Source organism: Mixophyes fleayi, chromosome 1 (genome assembly GCF_038048845.1).
Source record: "Mixophyes fleayi isolate aMixFle1 chromosome 1, aMixFle1.hap1, whole genome shotgun sequence".
NCBI lineage: Eukaryota > Metazoa > Chordata > Amphibia > Anura > Limnodynastidae > Mixophyes > Mixophyes fleayi.
In genome coordinates, this window is record NC_134402.1 from 216,285,405 (window position 1) to 216,308,039 (window position 22,635).

Sequence of the window (22,635 nt, forward strand, 5' to 3'; positions counted from 1 at the left end):
TGGATTGGTTTTGCAAATTTGGTTATAATTATTATATATTTTTTTTTTTTTTTAAATTTTTTATTTTTTTTTACTTTTTTTTTATTTTTTAAAAACTTGGGAATAATGGGGAAATAACTATGCCCTTAGAAGCACAGAGCACAGGACACAGCACCACTGGACTGAACAGGACACGGCACAGGACCCAGCAGCACTACGGAACTCAGCAGGACAGAGCACAGGACACCGCACCACTGGACTGATACTGCAGAATGTGTAAACTTTGTAATATTGCAGTACCACTGGACTTTTACTGCTGAATGTGTGAACTTGGTAATATTGCAGTACCAATGGGCTTATACTGCAGGATTGGTTGTGCAAATTTTGTGGTAATTAAAAAAAATTAAAGTAGTTTTTGGTATTTTTTTAAAAAAAATTTTTTTATTTTTTTAAACACAGGGGAATATTGGGGAAATAACTATGCCCTTAGAAGCACAGAGCACAGGACACAGCACCACTGGACTGAACAGGACACAGCACAGGACCCAGCAGCACCACTGACCTCAGAAGGACAGAGCACAGCACACAGCACCACTGGACTGATACTGCAGAACACAGCACAGCACAGCACAGCACAGCACAGCACAGAACTAAACAGCACAGCACAGAACTAAACAGCACAGCACGAGATCTACCAGGACAGAGGACCACCTAACACACTCTCCCTCTACCCTGATCAATGCCCGAGTGAAGATGGCGGCGACTAGCGGGGAATTTATAGGATCCGAGTATCGCGAGATCCAACAACGGGATTATGAGTCAGAGCCTCAGTTTCAGATTTGAATTTGGCGCCAATACCCGGATCTGTCTCGGATCCGACTTGGATCCGCAACGTTCGGGTGGGCTCGGATTTCATAAATCCGAGTGCGCTCATCCCTACTTGGAACCTCGTCTATGTTACGCCATTTGACGAGAGTTCATGGCAAAGTGTTGGGAAAAGCTGAAAGTTCTTCCAAAAAAATTGCAAGCACTCCATCATCAGATAGGACCCTCCGGTCACCGACATCCCGACGGCTACAAAATACACTCACCACACCATCCTCATCAATATCCTAAGTAGCGCTCGGAGTTAGCCCTGCATCTCACTTATTAAGGCTGGATGACTCCTGCACTATAATTGATTCCTCTGAAGAAAGCATTAGTCCCACTGCTGCTGCTGCTGCTGCTGCTGGGGGTGAATCATCAGCCTAGAGTAAGGCCAAGAAAAAGAGCAGTCTTACATTTCAACAATTAACTGTGAAACAATCATTTGCTAGGGGAAGCAAATATGACAGCAGTCACCCAGTCGCCAAGCGAATCACAGACGCCATGGCTGCCATGTTAGTGTTATATCTGCGTCCAATATCCACAATAAACGCAGCTGGTTTTGCACAGTTAATTGAGGTTTTGTGTCCGCGTTACAGAATTCCATTGCGACACCATTTTCCCCGTAAAGCTATACCACAACTATACCAAATAGTGTGTACAAATGTAGAGATTGCGCTGAAAAATGCCATTCTGCCCACTGTCCACTTAACCACAGATATGTGGACAAGTGGAAGTGGTCAAACCAAAGACTATATGACTGTGAGCGCCCACTGGGTTGGTCATTCACCTTCACCAGCAGGAACAGCAGCAGCATGTATACCACTACATAACATTTGTCACAGGCAGGCCACTCTTTGTATCACCGGCTTCACTAGCAGGCATACAGCTGACAATTTGTTATGCAAACTAAGAGATGTGATTGATACATGGCTTATACCACTTGGACTCTCCCCAGGATATGTCATTTCTGATAACGCCAACAATATAGTGCGAGCATTACAGCTGGGTGAATTCCATCACATTCCCTGTTTTGCTCACACCATCAACTTGGTGGTGCAGAGCTTCCTATGAAATAACAGTGAGGGGCAGGAGATGCTTTCGGTGGCCCGTAAAATTTTAGGCCATTTCAGGCATTCTGCCACAGCATGTAGGAGATTGCAGCAGCTCCAAGAGCAGTTTAACTTGCCCTGACACCAATTTAAGCAAGAGGTGGTAACTAGGTGGAATTCCACCCTGTACATGCTTCAGAGGATGGAGGAACAGCGCAAAGCCATCCAAGCGTATTGCACAAGCCATGACATCGGCAAAGGAGGGGGGATGTATTTTACTCTTTCACAGTGGGGAATCCTTTTAGTGCTGTGCAAGGTGCTGAAACCATTTGAAGTTGTGACGTGTGAAGTGAGTGCAGATTCTGCTAGTTTAAGCCAAGTCATTCCTTTAATTAGACTATTGGAAAAGCAGCTTGAGAAACTGAAGGAGGAGATGAAAGCAAGCAATTCCGCAAAGTATGTTGGCCTCGTCGATCAAGTACTTAATTCGCTTCACAATGATCCTTGAGTTATTAAGATCTTGAACTCGGATCAGTACCTTTTGGCCACTGTGCTTGATCCAAGGTTTAAGACCTATATTGAGTCTTTGCTTCAAAATGAACGATTGCAAGGAGCTATTGCTCAGCAAGTTGTCCGCTGAACTGGGCCTTGGCTTGACAACGTGTCCTCCTTCAGTTTCTCAAACAACTGCTGTTCGTAAAAAATTAAATTTTCAAAAAAAGGCAAGATGCAGAGGGCAGACCAGAACAGTTTAACATCTGGGCTGGTTTGAAGGATTTTTCAAAAAAATGTGTGACCTTGCCCATAACTCCATCCAATATGAGTATTAACATGCAAAGGATGGTGGAGGATTATTTTCAAGAGGTAATTGATATGGAAATGTCAGACAGTCCCTTTCCTTACTGGGAAGAAAAGCAGGCAATTTGGAAACCCATGTACAAACTTGCTTTGCAATACCAAAGCTGCCCACCCTCCAGTGTGTATTCTGAACGAGTGTTCAGCACAGCAGGGAACTTAGTCAGTGATCGCTGTAGAAGGTTACTACTAAAAAATGTTGAGGAAAATAATGATGTTTATAAAAATGAACTACATCTTCCACGAGGAAGGCCTTCACCATCCAAGACATCCAAGCACTGACTGTTCTCTAATGGCGGATTCAAGCGGCGATGAATTGATAGTCTGTGATGATGACGTACACACTGATGAGGGTGAGGATGAAGCTGAAGATGATGACGATAACATCTTTTTAAAACTTTCTATTTAAGTGTAGGGTGCAATCTACCCCCAAAGAGGAAAGGGACTTGGGGCATTTCCATATCACGTACCGTCTTGAAAGGCTGCTGTTTGGGCAATTTCTCCTTAAGGGTAGGGTGTCATACACAGACAGACACCAAACTGGCTGAATTTTTGAGTATTTTCTACAAGTGGAGGGGGGCCTATAGAGACAGAAACCAAACTGCCTTTGCCCATTTCTTTACATATTTAACTATAAGTGTAGGGTGTAATATACATCCAAAGACGATGGCTGCATTGCCAATATGCATAGATGGAGAGGAAGACAATCTGGTTTGTGTGTAGAATTAATGAAGGCCTACCAGGAATTAAACAGTTTTTTTTAGATAATTTATTAGCTTTACAACTACATTACTTATCCAAGAAACAGATGGAGCACTAAATTTGGTTCCTTTATGCCCAAAAACATTGATTTTTGAACAACATAGCAAAACAAAACCAAACAAAACGAAAACCAAAACACGCAGTGGCAGTTTGGCAAAACCAAAATCAAAACCAAAACACAGGGGTCAGTGAGCATCTCTACTTCTCACCAAACGGTCTCTTTATCTCTCTCTTAACTCCGCTTCTCAACTCTGACAAGTCTTCTCTCTATCTCCGTCTTATGTCTCTCCACCCGGTACACACTTGCTCCTCTCTCCATTCCTAAGCCATAATCTTTTCCTGTTCCCTTCATTACTCTCCCTGTTTCCTGCTGTGCACTACCTCTGCGCGACTCTGGGCACCAACACTTATTCCCAAGTGTGCTGGGAGATGTAGTTCTCGGACATCACTGTTCTGTTCAATTGCATGGCCCATCATGGATGCCTGTGTTGCATATAGTATATATATATATATATATTTATATTATACACACGCACGCACACAAAAATATATATGAAGAATTATTTAAACCAACGTATAATATTGGACATCCATGGTTTGATTTCTTTGCATGTGTGAATTGCAAGGGTTGTTGCTGACATTTGGGGGTAAATGTATTAATGTCCGGATTCTTCAACTTCGGCTTGTTCAGCGTCTTTGGCGATTAAATTTAAAGCGGCGCTGCATTGTAAAGGGAAACTTCCCTTTACAATGCAGCGCCGCTTTAAATTTAATCGCCGAAGACGCTGAACACGCCGGAGTTGAAGAATCCGGACATTAATACATTTACCCCTTGGTGTAAATTTCATTACAATAGCCACATCGAATATATATTTACTGAGAAAAATGTAGATATATTCAATACTTATTTCACCCGCTTTATAAACATATATACACTCAGTGACTGGAAGAGATTTGACTGAATGTGAAACTACTAAATGTGTATACTATTATACGTTGGTTTAAATTAGAGATGGTCACTGACCCCGTGTTTTGGTTTTGTTTTTGTTTTTGGATCTGGATTACCTTCATGTTTTGGTTTTGGTTTTGCAAAACCACCCTTGCGTGTTTTGGTCTTGGTTTTGTTTTGCTATCTTTGAAAAAAATAAAAAAAAATTGGTCTAAAATAACCTAATTTAGTACTCCACCAGTTTCTTAGATAAGTGAGGTAATTCTAAAGCTAATAAATTATGAAAAAAACTGTTTAATCCCTGGTAGGTTGTCCTTAATGCGAACACTTGTCTGCAAATTATACAGTCAAACCTGGTTGTCTACCTCCTCCATATTTGATTATTGGCAATGTAGCCATCGCCTTTGGGTGTATATTACACCCTACACTTGTAGTTGAATATTAAAAAAGCAGCCTGCACAGACTGTGGAGCTAGAAGGTAAAATTAAATGGACCACGGTACTTTGGTGGCTATCTATGCCCCCCCCCCCGCCCTCCACTTGTAGTTGAATATAAAAAAAGCAGGCTGCACAGACTGTAGAACTAGAAATTCGAATATACAAAGAAATGGACAAAGGCAGTTTGGTATCTGTCTGCATCAGACCCCCCCCCCCATCCACGTGTAGTAAAGTAGAAAAAAGAGCAGCCTGCATAGACTGTAGAACTAGAAATTCGAATATACAAAGAAATGGACAAAGGCAGTTTGGTATCTGTCTGCATCAGACCCCCCCCCCATCCACGTGTAGTAAAATAGAAAAAAGAGCAGCCTGCATAGACTGTAGAACTAGAAATTCGAATATACAAAGAAATCAACAAAGGCAGTTTGGTATCTGTTCCCCTCTCCACTAGGAGTAAAATAGAAAAACTATTCAGCCGTTATATAATCTAGAATATAAATAGAAATTGAGAAAGGCAATTTGGTATCTGTCTGCATCGTAATCATCAACATCCTCATTAGCGCCCTCGTCACCTCCATAAATCTCCCCCTCATCCTCTTCTATTTCCAAAGTGGCATCCTCAATTTGTGTATCACCGGCTACACTCGGGCTGTTCAGGTACACATCAGCAGAACTGCTGAAAGGGCCCTTCTTTATGGGTACACTAACAGAATGCTCACGATTAGACATACCACTGTTGGATGGACTCTCCACAGGGATTGGTGTCATTTGTGAATCAGAGCAAACATTATCCTCTAATGCCTTACTGTTATCTTGCAGCCCGGCTTTGACACGTAACAGTAGTTGTGCACCAATTGTAGGCTCGGTAACTTTTTGTGATCTGCCACTAGTAGCCAAAGGTGAAGGCCTCATTCTCTCTTTGCCACTGGGTGTGTAGAATGGCATGTTGGCAATTTTTTTTTTATCGGCACTTAACTTTTGCTCACTAGCACACCTTTTTCGCTTCAACACAGTAAAAAAAAAAATTATTTTGTTTAATGGACTGATTTCGAAACACTCTGTAGTTTGACATCGCCTTTCCCAGATGACGTACTGGGAACACTAACATCAGGACTGGTGACAGAACCTGGTTGCTCATTCTGATCATATGTGGACTGCTTTGAATCCATTCTGAGCGCAAAGCACTTGTAGTGGTAAAAATTATTTGGTAAGATACTGCTGACAAATATGACTTTTGACAGCCAGAAATATTTATGCACAATTATGGGGGACACCCCAAAAGCACTGGGGAGTGCCAAATATTACAAAAATAAAATAAACCTCTATCCTCCTCTCTTCTCTAGCGATTTTTGTTACAGCAATTGGAATAAGAATATTGTATTCTCTGTCCCTGCTCTAATCAGCCTGTGACTACACCCTGCTCTCTCCCTCTGTCAAATGGCGATGGATTGCTGTGGAGGCAGGTATTTATAATCTTGAAGTATCGCGAGAACCGAGCCACGAGATCCGACGACGTCACGATGACGTTCGGCCTCGATTTGGATTCGGAGCGGGCGGGAGAGTACCGAGCTACTCAGCTCGGTACTCGGATACCCAAAGTTCAGGTGGGTTCGGTTCTCGGGGAACCGGACCCGCCCATCTCTAGTTTAAATAATTATTTATTTATGTAGTATTGGTGTGTGTGTGTGTGTATATGTATCTATCTCTCTCTCATATATATATATATATATATATATATATATATGTCCTTTTGAAGTTTTGTACTAAAATATACAATTACCTCCTTTTGTATTTCTAGGTTAAAGAGATAACATTTTTGAAAAATACGGTCATGGAATGTGATGCTTGCGGTAAGTAACAGTTTAGAAAGCAACTAAAAGAGGACTTCCTTACTAAAGTATAAATATATACATACTGCACGTTTTCTCCTGTTGCACCCACTGCTTGTATAATGCAATGCAGGCAGTGGGTCCGCCCATTGCCGCTTTAAAAGTGCCATTTGCACTGTGTCCATTACAAATGACGTGATTTATTTATGTACATATTTATGACAGTCACATTTTCCATCTATACATCATTAGAGCTGCCGAACATAATGAGTGCTTGCTAGATGATAAGTCCATATTGTCATACTGTCGCTATTATTGTTTTCAGGGTTACATTTTAGTTTTAAACTATGTCGGCTTTCTCAGAGTCGTTAATTCATACCACACCCCTTTAAATCAGATGACTACACTCCTTCCCTTAAGGTCTTATCTTGAACAGCAGACAACAGAGTACTAGCATTGCTTCTTCCAAGATGGGTGTGTATTTTCATCATCATGTTTCTGTAATGTATATGCCAGATAAGGCACAGTGGCCTAGTGATTAGCACTTCTGCCTCACAGCACTGTGGTCATGAGTTTAATTCCCGACCATGGCCTTATCTGTGTGGAGTTTGTATGTTCTGCCTGTGTTTGCGTTGGTTTCCCACGGGTGCTCTGGTTTCCTCCCAACACTCCAAAAACATACTAGTAGGTTAATTGTCTGCTATCAAAATTGACCCTAGTATCTCCCTCTCTGTATGTGTGAGTGTGTGTCTATATTAGGGAATTTAGACTGTAAGCTCCAATAGGGCAGGGACTGATGTGAATGAGTTCTCTGTACAGCGCTGCGGAATTAGTGGCGCTATATCAATAAATGATGATGATAAGATTCAATGAGGTTTGGTTATGACGTTGGTATTAAGCCACATTAATTTGGTATTGCATTATGATTGGTAAACACCTGGATATTTGTTCATTTAATTTAATTTGGATTCCTCTGCATTAGAATTAAACTGGACACTGTGTCAGGATAGACCTCCTATGCCACCCTGTCTGTGTTGCTGGGGACCGGCTAGGATTGCCTTGCCACTGTCCCCTTTCTTTATTCCAAACTGTGTCCCTCTAACTGCACTAGAGGGTATATTTACTAAACCGCGGGTTTGAAAAAGAGAAGATGTTGCCTATAGCAACCAATCAGATTCTAGTTCTCATTTATTTAGTACATTCTACACAATGACAGCTTGAATCTGGTTGGTTTCTATAGGCAACATCTCCACTTTTTTAAAGCCGCAGTTTAGTAAATATACCCCTATGAGTGGCCTGCTGCCACCACTAGGCTCTTTTGCCGACGTCTAGAACCACTTCCTTCTGGGTAACTCTCGCTGCTAGTGTACCCCCTTGCTGGGCATCTCGACTGGTACACCTGACCTCTTGCCTTCAGATCAGGGTTGCTGTGGATGGTTCCACCTGGCCTATGACACTGGCCAGAGCTGTAGGGTAGCAGGCAGATCGTTGGTACTGGATGCTGGGTCCCAACCTCAGAACAGTCAGATAAGGGAATAGATTGGTATAATCTGTAGGTCACAGGAATTACACCAAGTAATTGGGTATCAAAGCAGGATCTTGAAGCAGTGATGTTTTATTAGTCTAAGTAGTCCTAATAAGAACATTTGCTAGGACAACTGTGCTTCGGTTACTAACCGCTGCCACAGCTCCCATACATTAAATACTTACATTTAAATGAATAAATATACCCTTTAATACATCTTTAATCGCTTAGTGCTGAGTTAAAACCCATTCGACAAAGGAACCTGCTGCTGCAGTCATCTTGGTCAGGTGGGAGGTGAGGGGGACCTGGCCACAGACCCATTTTGCATTTTGATCCTGATTCTTATACTGTTATCCTGAAAGTAGTGAATTTGGTTTCCCAGTGCAGATAAGCAGAGATTGTAACTAGAGTGTACAATTTTGCATCACAAATGTTTGCAAATGTAGACTGCATGGCTAGGTGCTTGATTTTATACACCTCTGGCAACGGGTCTGATTGAAACACCTCAATTCAATAATTACAGGTATGGCCAAATTCTTTTGTTCATATAGTGTATATGCATTTGAATACAATGTCATTACAGCCCCTGTTAGTGTAATGGTCAAGCATCATAATAATTTTGCCCATACAGTGTATTTACGTGTTTTTAAATTGAGATCTAACTTATCAGTAGGTAACCCAAATGCCTCCAATAAAGGGACTACAAGGACTTGTTCACCCGTATAGCTACTGATCCAATAATGTCATGCAGACATTCATGCACAAATTTAAATTGATTGAGCAACTTTCATTTTGTGTATTGTTAAATTGAACTGTCATACTTTCCATTCTAAAATCTCGTGTAATGTAAACAAAAACTCATAGCTGCTCCAGAGGAGGATTTCATATATATATATATATATATATATATATATATATATATATATATATATATATAAAGCCACTACTCACATTTTGTGGAAAGCCTTCCAAGAAGAGTGGAAGCTGTTATCGCTGCAAAAGGGGGACCAACTCCAAATTTAAAGTGTATGAATTTGAAAAAAATGTCATTGCAGTCCTTGTTGGTGTAATGGTCAAACATCCGAATGCTTTTGTCCATTTATTGTACTTTAATTAGGGATGAGCGGGCTCGGATATCTGAAATCCGAGCCCACCCGAACCTTGCCGATCCGAGCCGGATTCGAGACAGATCCGGGTATTCCCGCCAATTGCAAAACTGAAAGCGAGGCTCCGAGTCATAATCCCGTTGTCGGATCTCGCGATACTCGGATTCTATAAATTCCCCGCTGGCCGCCGCCATCTTCACTCAGGCATTGATCAGGGTAGAGGGAGGTTGTGTTAGGTGGTCCTCTGTCCTGCTATATCCTGTGCTGTGCTCAGTCCAGTGGTGCTGTGTCCTGTGCTCTGTCCTTCTAAGGGCATTGTTATTTCCCCATTATTCCCAAGTTATAAAAAATTTAAAAAAAGTTATAAAAAAAAAAAAAAATTATAATAAAAAGAAATTAAAAAAAAATATCCAAAAACAATCCTGCAGTATAAGTCCATTGGTACTGCAATATTACAAAGTTCACTGATTCTGCAGTATAAGTCCAGTGGTACTGCAATATTACAAAGTTCACTGATTCTGCAGTATAAGTCCAGTGGTACTCTCCTGTGCCGCATATAATTTTTAAAAGCTTTGCCGAGTGTGTGTGGCTTAGGGGGACGCTCTCTTGTGCTACATATAATGGAAAACAAAAATTTGGAGAATAAAGCTGCGAGGAAAAAGCTCAGTTTTCCTAAAAGACCGGCTGGCGGGGATGCTGATAACATCTGGTCCGGACTGAAGGACCTGCCAATCATTGCAGACATGTCTACTGTTGCTGCATTGGATGCTGTCACAATAGAAAAAATGGTGAAGGATTATTTTGCTGACACCATCCAAATAGACATGTCAGACAGTCCATATTGTTACTGGCAGAAAAAAAAGGCAGTTTGGAAGCCCCTGTACAAACTGGCTCTATTTTACCTGAGTTGTCCCCCCTCCAGTGTGTACTCGGAAAGAGTTTTTAGTGCAGTGGGAAACCTGGTCAGTGAGCGGCGAAGGAGGTTGCATCCTCACAACGTTGAAAAAATGATGTTTATAAAAATGAATAATCAATTCCTCAATGAAGTACAGCACTGCCCTCCAGATAGTACAGAGGGACCTGTGGTTGTGGAGTCCAGCGGGGACGAATTGATAATGTGTGAGGAGGAGGAAGTACACGCTGTAGGGGGAGAGGAATCAGAGGTTGAGGATGAGGACGACATCTTTCCTCAGTAGAGCCTGTTTAGTTTGTACAGGGAGAGATGAATTGTTATTTTGGTGTGGGGGCCCAAACAAACCAATCATTTCAGCCACAGTTGTTTGGTAGGCCCTGTCGCTGAAATGATTGGTTTGTTAAAGTGTGCATTTCCTATTTCAACAACATAAGGGTGGGTGGGAGGGCCCAAGGACAATTCCATCTTGCAACTCTTTTTTTGGCATTATGTTGTATATTGTAGGGACCACTCCTCTACACAGTCCAGGTACAATTTTTGGTGGGATTCAGACCATTTGAGGGTTTTTAAATTATATTGTGGTGACCACTCCTCTACACAGTCCAGGTACAATTTTTGGTGTAATTAAGACCAGTTGATGGTTTTCTTATTATATTGTGGGGACCACTCCTCTACGCAGTCACGGTACAATTATTGGGTGCGAATCATACAAGTTCAGGGTTTTTAAATTATATTGTGGTGACCCACTCCTCTACGCAGTCCAGATACATTTATTGGTGCGAATCATACAAGTTCAGGGTTTTTAAATTATATTGTGGTGACCCACTCCTCTACGCAGTCCAGATACATTTATTGGTGCGAATCATACAAGTTCAGGGTTTTTTAAATTATATTGTGGTGACCCACTCCTCTACGCAGTCCAGGTACATTTTTTGGTGCGATAAGACCAGTTGATGGTTTTCTTATTATATTGTGGTGACCCACTCCTCTACGCAGTCCAGATACATTTATTGGTGCGAATCATACAAGTTCAGGGTTTTTAAATTATATTGTGGTGACCCACTCCTCTACGCAGTCCAGGTACATTTTTTGGTGCGATAAGACCAGTTGATGGTTTTCTTATTATATTGTGGTGACCCACTCCTCTACGCAGTCCAGATACATTTATTGGTGCGAATCATACAAGTTCAGGGTTTTTAAATTATATTGTGGTGACCCACTCCTCTACGCAGTCCAGGTACATTTCTTAGTGCGATTAAGACCAGTTGATGGTTTTCTTATTATATTGTGGGGACCACTCCACTACGCAGTCCAGAAAGATACCTCGTTGCAACGTTTTGGACTAATAACTATATTGTGAGGTGTTCAGAATACACTGTAAATTAGTGGAAATGCTTGTTATTGCATGTTATTGAGGTTAATAATAGCGTAGGATTGAAAATAAGCCCAAAAACTTGATTTTTGAACTTTTTATGCTTTTTTCAAAATAAATCCGAATCCAAAACCTTAAATCCGAACCAAAACCTTTCGGCAGGTGTTTTGCGAAACAAATCCGAACCCAAAACATCACGAAAATCCGAATTCAAAACACAAAACACGAGACACCAAAAGTCGCCGGTGCACATCCCTAACTTTAATATGGAGTTGGTCCCACTTTTGAAGCGATAAAAGCTTAAACTCTTCTTGGATGGCTTTCCACAAGATGTTGGAGTGTTTCTGTGGGAATTTGTGTTCATTCATTCTGTAGATTATTTATGAGGTCAGGCACTGATGTTGGATGAGAAGGCCTGGTTGGCAATCCCTGTTCCAGTTCATCCCAAAGATGTTCGATGGGGTTGAGGTCAGGGCTGTGTGCGGGCCAGTCAAGTTCTTCCACACCAAACTCATCAAGCCATGTCTTTGTAGTTCTTGCTTTGTGTACTGGAGCACAGTCATGCTGGCATAAAAAAAGCCTTCCCAAACTGTTGCCATAAAGTAGGATGCATAGTATTGCCCAAAACGACTTGGTATGCTGTAGCATTAACATTTACCTTCACTGGAGATAAGGGATCTAGCCCAAACCCTAAAAAACAACCCCATATCATTACCCCTTCACAACCAAACTTCACAGTTGGCATAATGCAGTCAGGCAGGTAACATTCTCCTGGCGTCCGCCAAACCCAGACTTGCCTATCTGACTGCCGAACAGAGAAGCGTGATTTGTCACTCCACAGAACACGTTTCCACTGCTCCCAGTCCAATGTCGTTGTGCTTTACACCATCTGACGCTTGGCATTAGTCTTGGTGATGTGAGGCTTGCATGCCGCTGTTCAGCCATGGAAACCCATTCTATTAAGCTACCACAGCATAGTATTTGTTCTTACATTAATGCCAGTGGTAGTTTGAAACTCTTCAGGTATGGAATCAGCAGAGGGTTGGCGACTTTCACGCACCATGCGCCTTAGCAGTCGTTGACCACACTCTGTAATTGTACATGGTCTTTCGCTTCATGACTGGATTGCTGGTGCTCCTAAACGCTTCCACTTTCTAATAATATCACTTACAATTGACAGCGGAATATCCAGCAGGGATGAAATTTTATGAACTGTCTTATCGCAAAGGTGGCATCTTATAACAGTACCATGCTTCAGAATGACCCATTTTGTTTAACAAATGTTTGCAAATGGAGACTGCACGGCTGGCAACGGGTCTGATTGAAACACTTCAATTCAATAATTAACAGATGTGGCCAAATACTTTTGTCCATATAGTGTATGTGACCCAATATAGGAACTTATATTGTTTAGTGTCGTAAAGTGTTGGGTGGCTTATCATATAATTGCAAATGTGTTTAATTTAGACTTCTGCATTTTATTTACAAATAGAAGGCAGTTTTATTTAGTACTTTTACTGTCATTATGCTGGGGGATTTTTGAGTGTGTTTCTAGTTCAGTGCAGCAAAAAAGCTCTGTCTGGGTACAATAAGAATACAAAATATTTGATGTAATCAATATTACAATATCTAAAGTGTGTATAGTACTAACCAGTATGGCAATCCTTTGAAGCGTAGTGTTTCAGATCATGAGTGATACGGTAGTAGTGTACTTTAAGATTTTCTAGTAAATGTGTATCTCTGTTTGGAGAAATAAAACATTTTTTCTTGTTAGATACTTACTGTATGTAATGGTTACAGAAGAATATGAATCCTTTACATTTATGTTGTATCTACTGTATAGTTTTGTTAAATGACCTATTATATTATCTGACTCACAGCACTAGTGTCGTGAGCCTGTTTACAGAACAAGGCCTTATCTGTGTGGAGTTTGTTTGTTCTCCTTGTGTTTGTGTGGGTTCCCATCAGGTGCTCCGTTTTCCTCCCACATGCCAAAAACATACTAGTAGGTTAATTGGCTGTTGACAAAACTAACCCTAGTCTGTCTGTGTGTTAGGGAATTTACACTGTGAGCTCCAATGGGACTGGGGCTTAAGTGAATGACAACTATTTTTTTGTACAGCGCTGTGGAATAGATGGCGCTATATAAATAAAAGATGATTAGTGCACTAGTGTAGAGCACGACACACAGCAACAGGGTTGTCACACAGTTTATGACATCATTAGTGAATGTATCAAAGTAGGAAAGTCATCCCCACAGGTAGGTATGGTTGCTTTTAAGGGAAATATTTATCACCAAGTCAATGGTATCAAATGGAGTAGTGTCCTTAGCAAGGTTTGTTGGCTTTGCTATGGAATATACATGGGTCTGCCTCTATTTAACAGCAACCCCGTTTTCCAGATCCCATTTTTCATTTCTTACTATATTTGAATTTACTGGAACCACTAAACCAGAGATTAAGAATGCTCTGGAATACACATGAAAAATAAGCCATGTGTTTGAAGGGGATACCAAATAGGAATTTCTGAAGTGTCCAGAACTGATGTATGTCTAGCATTCATCTCTCTTGTGGGCAACAAGCTGCTCTGCATTGGCAGAATACATTAATTCTTTCCCTTTACTGAACATCTTTAGCTTTTCTTCCACTGCAAGTGATGCCAAGACAAAGTAATGTTAACGTTTCAGTCAGTGAAACCTGTGTTTTCCTGCCAAAAGAAAAACATGTTCTGGCCGTTGATACCCACTTACAAGCAAGATAGAAAGACACATGGAGGACAGCTTAAAAACATAAGACGTGTTATTACACAGTGAGCAGGACTCAAGGGAAATAATGAAAGAAATTACAGGAAATTAATACTGCGTTCTTTTGACATGTAGCAGCATACAATATGCTGTAATCTGTGCTATATAAAAGTTTACTAGTTTGCTAGAAATATATACACATTTATGTAGCAGCCTAATTAAAATGTTTTTGTGAACCTTTATTAACTCTGGCCAAATCCCACATTACAGTATTTTCTAACAATATTTTAGCCTGACAGGTTAAAATAACACTCGATGTGGAAACCAAGTTATTGTGGATGCTAATGAAAGCTTGTCAGGCTAGCTACCCTGTAGGAAGGTGAGTCCAGGAAAAAGGAATGGTAGTTAACCACTCAAATAGTCTGCCTTAGAACTGATTGGTACCAGTAGCTGATATCATTAAAGATGAATGGTATAAGGGAAATTATTATACCAATAAAAGGGAATCAGACTAAACGTTATCACACCACATGTTCATCTGGCTGACCTCAACTCAGCAAAGTATTTTACTTTCTTCAATGTCACTGTCAGTTTTTCATGAGTGGCTCTAGAATACCAGACCAATCTTCTTAGAGCAGTGTTGGCTAACCTGTGACACTCTTTTAGACTTCATTGCAAGTTGCCAATGGATCCTTTGTGGTAATATTGATGGGAATAAATGAGCATAGATTGGAGATCACTCAAGGCTACAATTCTCAGAAAGTTCAACTAAAATACAGAATTTCATCAGGTCAACCAGACAGCGCAAGATAGATGTGTGGCCTTCTTAAATTACCTGCTAGTTCATTGGAAGCTCTATCTGTATCACAACTTATGTTTTGGAAAAGCCATCAAAACAGGTTTAAGCAATCTCTGCTGCTAAAGAGTATGCCTTGAGAGGTCTTATAATATTTTTTAGCACAAGCTTATAGTAGCCAGGATGTGCATTCTATTTAATTTTTAACTTGAAATTGATGGAGATTGGAAATGATGCCTCTTGTTCTGTCACTTGGGGACCCTTTAGGCTTCAGTACACAATGTACTCTATTGAGCTGAATTAATTAATAAGAGTATTTCCTGAGGCTCTTGTTAAATATAGTAATCAACGAAAAGAAAAAAAAAGGAAACCTTTAATAATGGTGCCAGATCCAAATTAGACAAATATAGCACTAATTAGCCTACAAAATATAGAAAATTATAAAATTAAAAGAATATGGTCAAGCTGCCGCAAAAGGAGGGGGACTGCATACCCCACCCCTAAAAAATATAACCAACAAAACCTCAAAGAGTGCAGCGCTTATAACCAAAAGTAACAATTTAAAATTTTACAAATTTTTAAAAAACCTGCACAATATGCACATATATACACAATTTTCATATAGCATGTGCAACACCACGTGAATCTAAAACACAATTTATTTAGCGTAACAAAACATATATTATCACTGCAAAATATATATAAAAAATATAAATAAAAATTACATGTCACAACACAACATGTATAATGACAAACTCGAGAAGGTGGAGCTCAAGAATACAGTATCTTAGTAATACTCCTAGTGAGAATATGCAAAAATAGCAAAATGTATAGTATATATGTCCAGATTCTCTGTTGTTAATTTGTGGAATTACACAATAAATGGCTTCGGGTGTAGCACTTATGCACATGTATTAGCTGTAAATGTAGACAGAGTTGGATATAGCTGAATTATAGCTGGATAATAATGACTGTGCTGTTATAAATGTGCTCTGAAAAGACCAGCGTGTCGTAACTAAAAACTGTCTCTGATGTTTGCTCTTTATTTGTATACATTGATCACTATGACCAGATAGTTTTACTACTTGAACTGCAGGTTACTCTCCAGGTTATAACACATCATATGTCCATTATACATTTGAGTGCACTCTGTACTGTAGCAGGTAGATTTACTACTCACAGACACCAGAATAATATGGCAGCCTCCTCACTCTGGGTTTGAGCCACATAAGCTCTAATTTTCTGCTGTATTGATGAGACCCTCCAGCAGGACCCTCCGGCGGCTCACATCCGCTCGCAGAAAACCCGGGCACGGCTCTCCACTATTTTCTAAGTGCGCAGACTCCTAATTCAGAGCTTTAAATGAGTGAGTGAATTGCTGGTGTAATTGTGAACAGTCATATGAAAGGAACTTGTCCTGAAACCTGGAGATGATAGTCGCAGCTCTGTCCTCCAAACTTCAAGAGATTATTAGTTCAATATAAAGTTGTATTAGTGAATCATCTATACCAGGCCTGTCCAACCTGCGGCCCTCCAGATGTTGTGAAACTACAAGTCCCAGCATGCCCTTCCAGCTATCAACAGGTTGTCTACTGGCAAAGCATGCTGGGGCTTGTAGTTTCACAACACCTGGAGGGCCGCAGGTTGGACAGGCCTGATCTATACAATCAGAATGAACTCCTTATGTGTATCGTCATAAAATAACTTCATCAGAGGAGAAAATTACCATGTCTAGAGTCACACATAGGGTGTGGTTAAATAAACACATCAATTAAACAATCAATGAATTAAGTGATTCAGGTGGTGTTCACATGCTAAAACAGATATAGAAAAGTTAACCCCATTGTAGTCCAATGTCTTAACATCATAATATCATTATATAGATCTCAAGAACCAGAACCATATAATAAAGGAATAATATCCAATTAGATATTAACTGATCATGTCAATAATAATACAGATGAATATAGAAAGATAATGAATAATTAAATAAAGAATATATTAAATAATGGGAGAAATAAAAAATGATAAATGAAAAAATGAAAAATAATGAAAGATAAAATATATAAATATACATCAGAATAAAGAATATAAATAAATAAATAAATAAATAAATAAATAAGTAATAAAATAAAAATGTAAAAATTAAAAATAAATATGTAAAAAATAAATAATAGAAAATAATAAGATAAATCAAAAAATGAAACTGAATATGAAAATAAAAATAAAAATAAAAAATGTATGTGTATTACAAACATATATCTTTCAATCTCTATTCTTTAGTATTAGTTTTCAACTTTGTTGTTTTTTTCTATTTTGCTGCATTCAATGAAACAACCAAAAAAAAAATTTTTTTTTTTAATATATTTAAAACCATTGATCAAAGTAGTGGGTGATTAATATAAGGATGATTAAACACCTTTATAGTGAAATATCAACATCATATGTGACTATTCAGCCCGGTCTTAAAGTATATTATTTATTCCATGGCTTCATTTAGACCTTCTGGGTGGACCGAATTAATTTTATGCATCCACATAACTTCTTGCTTACACAGTTTGGTATACCTATCCCCACCTCTCAAGGGGATAGTCACATGTTCTAACCCTTGAATAACCAAGCCAGTCGGATCTCTATTGCAGACTTCAGCAAAGTGTCTCGAAACACTGTGATATTGATACATTTTTAGAATATTACGTCTATGTTCTACTATTCTCCTTTTTAAAGGTCTCGTTGTTCTTCCAATATATTGTAGATTACAACTACATTGCAATAAATAAATCAAATACTCAGTATTGCAGTTAATAAACCCTATAGTGTTAAACTTCTTCTTAGTCATAGAAGAAACCACTTCTTTAGAACCGTGTTGAACAAATTTGCTCTTGACCACATCTAAATGTACCATTAGGGGGTTTAGGTAGCCAACAGCAACTCTGTTGTACTGGGTTATTAGATAGACTATTTACTTTCAAGAAGCTCGGAGCTAATCAATTTCTTAGGTTACAACCTTTAAAAATAACTCTAGGATTATCTGTTAGAAGTGTCTTCAAAGTGGGATCTTGTTTTAATTGTCACTCACCGGACCTCTGGGCCAAGATCCAGCTCACTCACTGCTCTGCCGGCGCCCGTGCAACACCGCGGCCGTCAACCATCTTAACTATGCTTCTGGGCATGTGCAGACCGGAGGACTGTTAAAATCTTCTCTGTCCTCTCATTGGTTCTCTAATTGCTTCTCACTATTTAAGGCACCCTCTGAGCTACTTCCCTTGCCTGTTCTTGTTCCTCATTCAGCCGAGGTAACCAAGGAGTTCTCACCTCCTGGATAGTGTTACCTGTCAGCCGAAATATGTCTCCAGTGTACCCGCTACTTCACCTGTCAGCCGCAGACATCTCCACGCTACCTTGTATCGTACCTGCAACCTGTATAATTCATCTCCACATTAGTGGTAATACCGCTCTACCTCAGTGCATTCCTTCGTCTCCCGCTATTGTACCTGCCGTCTGGATAATCTCGTCTCCACGTCAGTGGTAATACTTACCAGCCTCAGTACATCTCCGGCATTACTCACCTTTGCATCTGTCATCTGAGATATATATATATATATATATATATATATATATACTCCTCGCCAAGTGGTATTACCTGCCATCTTCTGAAGCATTCTCGTTTTTGTGCTAATCATCCGCTGACCACAGAACAGTCTCTATTCTCCAGTGAACTTCCTGTTGTCTCAGAGCCTCTCCTACTACCTAGCTCGGGCTAGCATCTGTCCACCATCTTCTATATCTGTAATCCGCTACTCTACCATACTCTCCAGAGGGCCGCGACCTGCACAGTGGAAGCCGCTAAAACCCATATTTCCTTGCGGGAGTTCCTGGAGAAGACCAGCCGCTGTGTTAGACTCCGCGCCTCTGTTGGGTAAAGGCAACTATTGGTAGATTCTGGGTCGAGACTCCTAGTGACCGTCACATAAATATTGGATAAAATCTGTCAATAATTTGTTTAATTTGGTACTAAGCGCTATTAAATTTTGAAATGAAGTCCAAATCACTGCAACTTGGCTCTGTATGAACTTTCTCAAATCTATCAGGCAATAACGTTTTTATGTCCATTGCTATCCTTATATGATTCTTGTAACAGTTGTGATGGATAACCCCACTCTTCCAAAGAAATAATTAAAGGATAGAGCAATTGCGTTTTAACCGCATGATTTGCCCCTTAGGAATATTCTTCTTCTAAGCTTTATAATGGCTGCAGCGGTAGTGGAGAAAACCATTAGTATCCACCTTTTTCTTAAATGTACGTGTTTCTATTTTGGTTTCATTAATAAAAAAAGTTAAATCAAAGAAATCTATAGACAAATCATTAAACTATGTGTAAATTTTAAGTTGTATGAATTATGATTAAGATAGTGAACAAAATCCATAGCTATCTGTTCACTCTAGAGATGAGCGCACTCGGATTTCGTGAATCCGAGCCCACCCGAACGTTGCCGATCCGAGTCGGATCCGAGACAGATCCGGGTATTGGCGCCAAATGAAAACCTGAAACCGAGGCTCCGAGTCATAATCCCGCTGTCGGATCTCGCGATACTCGGATCCTATAAATTCGCAGCTAGTCGCCGCCATCTTCACTCGGGCATTGATCAGGGTAGAGGGAGGGTGTGTTAGGTGGTTCTCTGTCCTGGTAGATCTCGTGCTGTGCTGTTCTGTTTAGTTCTGTGCTGTGCTGTGCTGTGTTCTGCAGTATCAGTCCAGTGGTGCTGTGTGCTGTGCTCTGTCAATTTTGAGTTCAGTGGTGCTGCTGGGTCCTGTGCTGTGTCCTGTTCAGTCCAGTGGTGCTGTGTCCTGTGCTCTGTGCTTCTAAGGGCATAGTTATTTCCCCATTATTCCCAAGTGTTTAAAAAATTAAAAAAAACTTATAAAAAAAAATACCAAAAAAAATATAAAAAAAAAAATTAATTACAACAAAATTTGCAAAACCAATCCTGCAGTATAAGCCCATTGGTACTGCAATATTACCAAGTTCACACATTCTGCAGTATCTTGTGCTACATATAATAAAGACCAAAAATTTGGAGGATAAAGTAGGGAAAGATCAAGACCCACTTCCTCCTAATGCTGAAGCTGCTGCCACTAGTCATCACATAGACGATGAAATGCCATCAACGTCGTCTTCCAAGCCCGATGCCCAATCTCCTAGTACAGGGCATGTAAAATCCAAAAAGCCCAAGTTAAGTAAAAGTAGCAAAAAGAGAAACTTAAAATCATCTGCGGAGAAACGTAAAGTTGCCAATATGCTATTTACGACACGGAGTGGCAAGGAACGGCTTAGGCCCTGGCCCGTGTTCATGACTAGTGGTTCAGCTTCACCCAAGGATCTTAGCCCTCCTCCTCCCTCCCCCTACAAAAAATTTAAGAGAGTTATGCTGTCAGCAACAAAACAGCAAACAACTCTGCCTTCTAAAGAGAAATTATCACAAATCCCCAAGGCGAGTCCAAGGGTGTTGGTGGTTGTCAAACCTGACCTTCCCATCACTGTACGGGAAGAGGTGGCTCAGGAGGAGGCTATTGATGATGTAGCTGGCGCTGTGGAGGAACTTGATGATGAGGATGGTGATGTGGTTATTGTAAATGAGGCACCAGGGTGGAAACAGCTGATGTCCATGGGATGAAAAAGCCCATCGTCATGCCTGGTCAGAAGACCAAAAAATGCACCTCTGTGGTCTGGAGTTATTTTTATCCAAATATGGACAACCAATGTATGGCCATATGTAGCTTATGTAAAGCTCAAATAAGCAGGGGTAAGGATCTTGTCCACCTAGGGACATCCTCCCTTATACTTCACCTGAATATCCTTCATAGTTCAGTGGTTAGTTCAGGAACTGGGGCTAGGACCGTCATCGGTACAGGGACACCTAAATCCCGTGGTCCAGTTGGATACACACCAGCAACACCCTCCTTGTCAACTTCCTCCACGATCTCCATCAGATTCAGTCCTGCAGCCCAAGTCAGCAGCCAGACTGAGTCCTCTTCAATACGGGATTCATCCGAGGAATCCTGCAGCGGTACGCCTACTACTGCCACTGCTGCTGTTGCTGCTGTTAGTTGTCATCTTCCCAGAGGGGAAGTCGTAAGACCGCTAAGTCTTTCACAAAACAATTGACCGTCCAACAGTTGTTTGCCATGACCACAAAATACGATAGTAGTCACCCTATTGCAAAGCGTATAACTGCGGCTGTAACTGCTATGTTGGTTTTAGACGTGCGCCCGGTGTCCGCCATCAGTGGAGTGGGATTTAGAGGGTTGATGGAGGTATTGTGTCCCCGGTACCAAATCCCGTCGAGATTCCACTTCACTAGGCAGGCGATACCAAAAATGTACAGAGAAGTACGATCAAGTGTCCTCAGTGCTCTAAAAAATGCGGTTGTACCCACTGTCCACTTAACCACGGACATGTGGACAAGTGGTTCTGAGCAAACGAAGGGCTATATGACTGTGACAGCCCACTGGGTAGATGCATCGCCTTCCGCAGCAACAACAACAGCTGCATCAGTAGCAGCATCTACAAAACGGCTGCTCGTGCCAAGTCAGGCAACATTGTGTATTACAGGCTTTAATAAGAGGCACAACGCTGACAACATATTAGAGAAACTGAGGGAAATTATCTCCCAGTGGCTTACCCCACTTAGACTCTCATGGGGATTTGTGGTGTCAGACAATGCCAGTAACATTGTGCGGGCATTAAATATGGGCAATTTCCAGCACGTCCCATGTTTTGCCCACACCAATAATTTGGTGGTGCAGCATTACCTCAAGAGTGACAGGGGTGTGCAGGAGATGCTTGCGGTGGTGCGCAGAATTGCTGGACACTTTCGGCATTCAGCCAGTGCCTACCGCAGACTAGAGGCACATCAAAAAACCATGAACCTGCCCTGCCATCACCTCAAACAAGAGGTTGTGACACGCTGGAACTCCACCCTCTATATGCTGCAGAGGATGGAGGAGCAGCAAAAGCCCATTCAGGCCTACACAGCCACCTACGACATAGGCAAAGGAATGGGGATGCGCCTGAGTCAAGCGCAGTGGAGGCTGATTTCCGTGTTGTGCAAGGTTCTCCAGCCGTTTGAACTTGCCACACGAGAAGTCAGTTCCGACACTGCCAGCTTGAGTCAGGTCATTCCCCTGATCAGGCTGTTGCAGAAGCAGCTGGAGAAAGTGAGGGAGGAGCTGGTAAACCATTGCGATTACACCAAGCATGTAGCTCTTGTGGATGTAGCCCTTCGTACGCTTTGCCAGGATCCGAGGGTGGTCACTCTTTTAAAGTCAGAGGAATACATTCTGGCCACCGTGCCGGGTCATGGGCGGAAGACTGTTGCACCTCTTAGTTGATCGAACAATACAGAGATGAGAGGAAGTGGATAGGTGTTTTTAACTGTGATGAGGTTCAATC

General features: G+C 40.9%; 1 protein-coding gene across 1 annotated transcript in view; it reads left to right on the forward strand.

Moving 5' to 3' along the window:
* The window catches only part of LOC142149890 (cartilage oligomeric matrix protein-like), a 176,159-nt gene that overhangs the window by 36,071 nt on the left and 117,453 nt on the right, over window positions 1-22,635 (forward strand). The window contains exon 3 of the mRNA XM_075205191.1: window positions 6,697-6,748. Within this exon, the coding sequence (XP_075061292.1) occupies window positions 6,697-6,748 (52 nt within the window). The remainder of the gene's footprint in view (window positions 1-6,696; window positions 6,749-22,635) is intronic.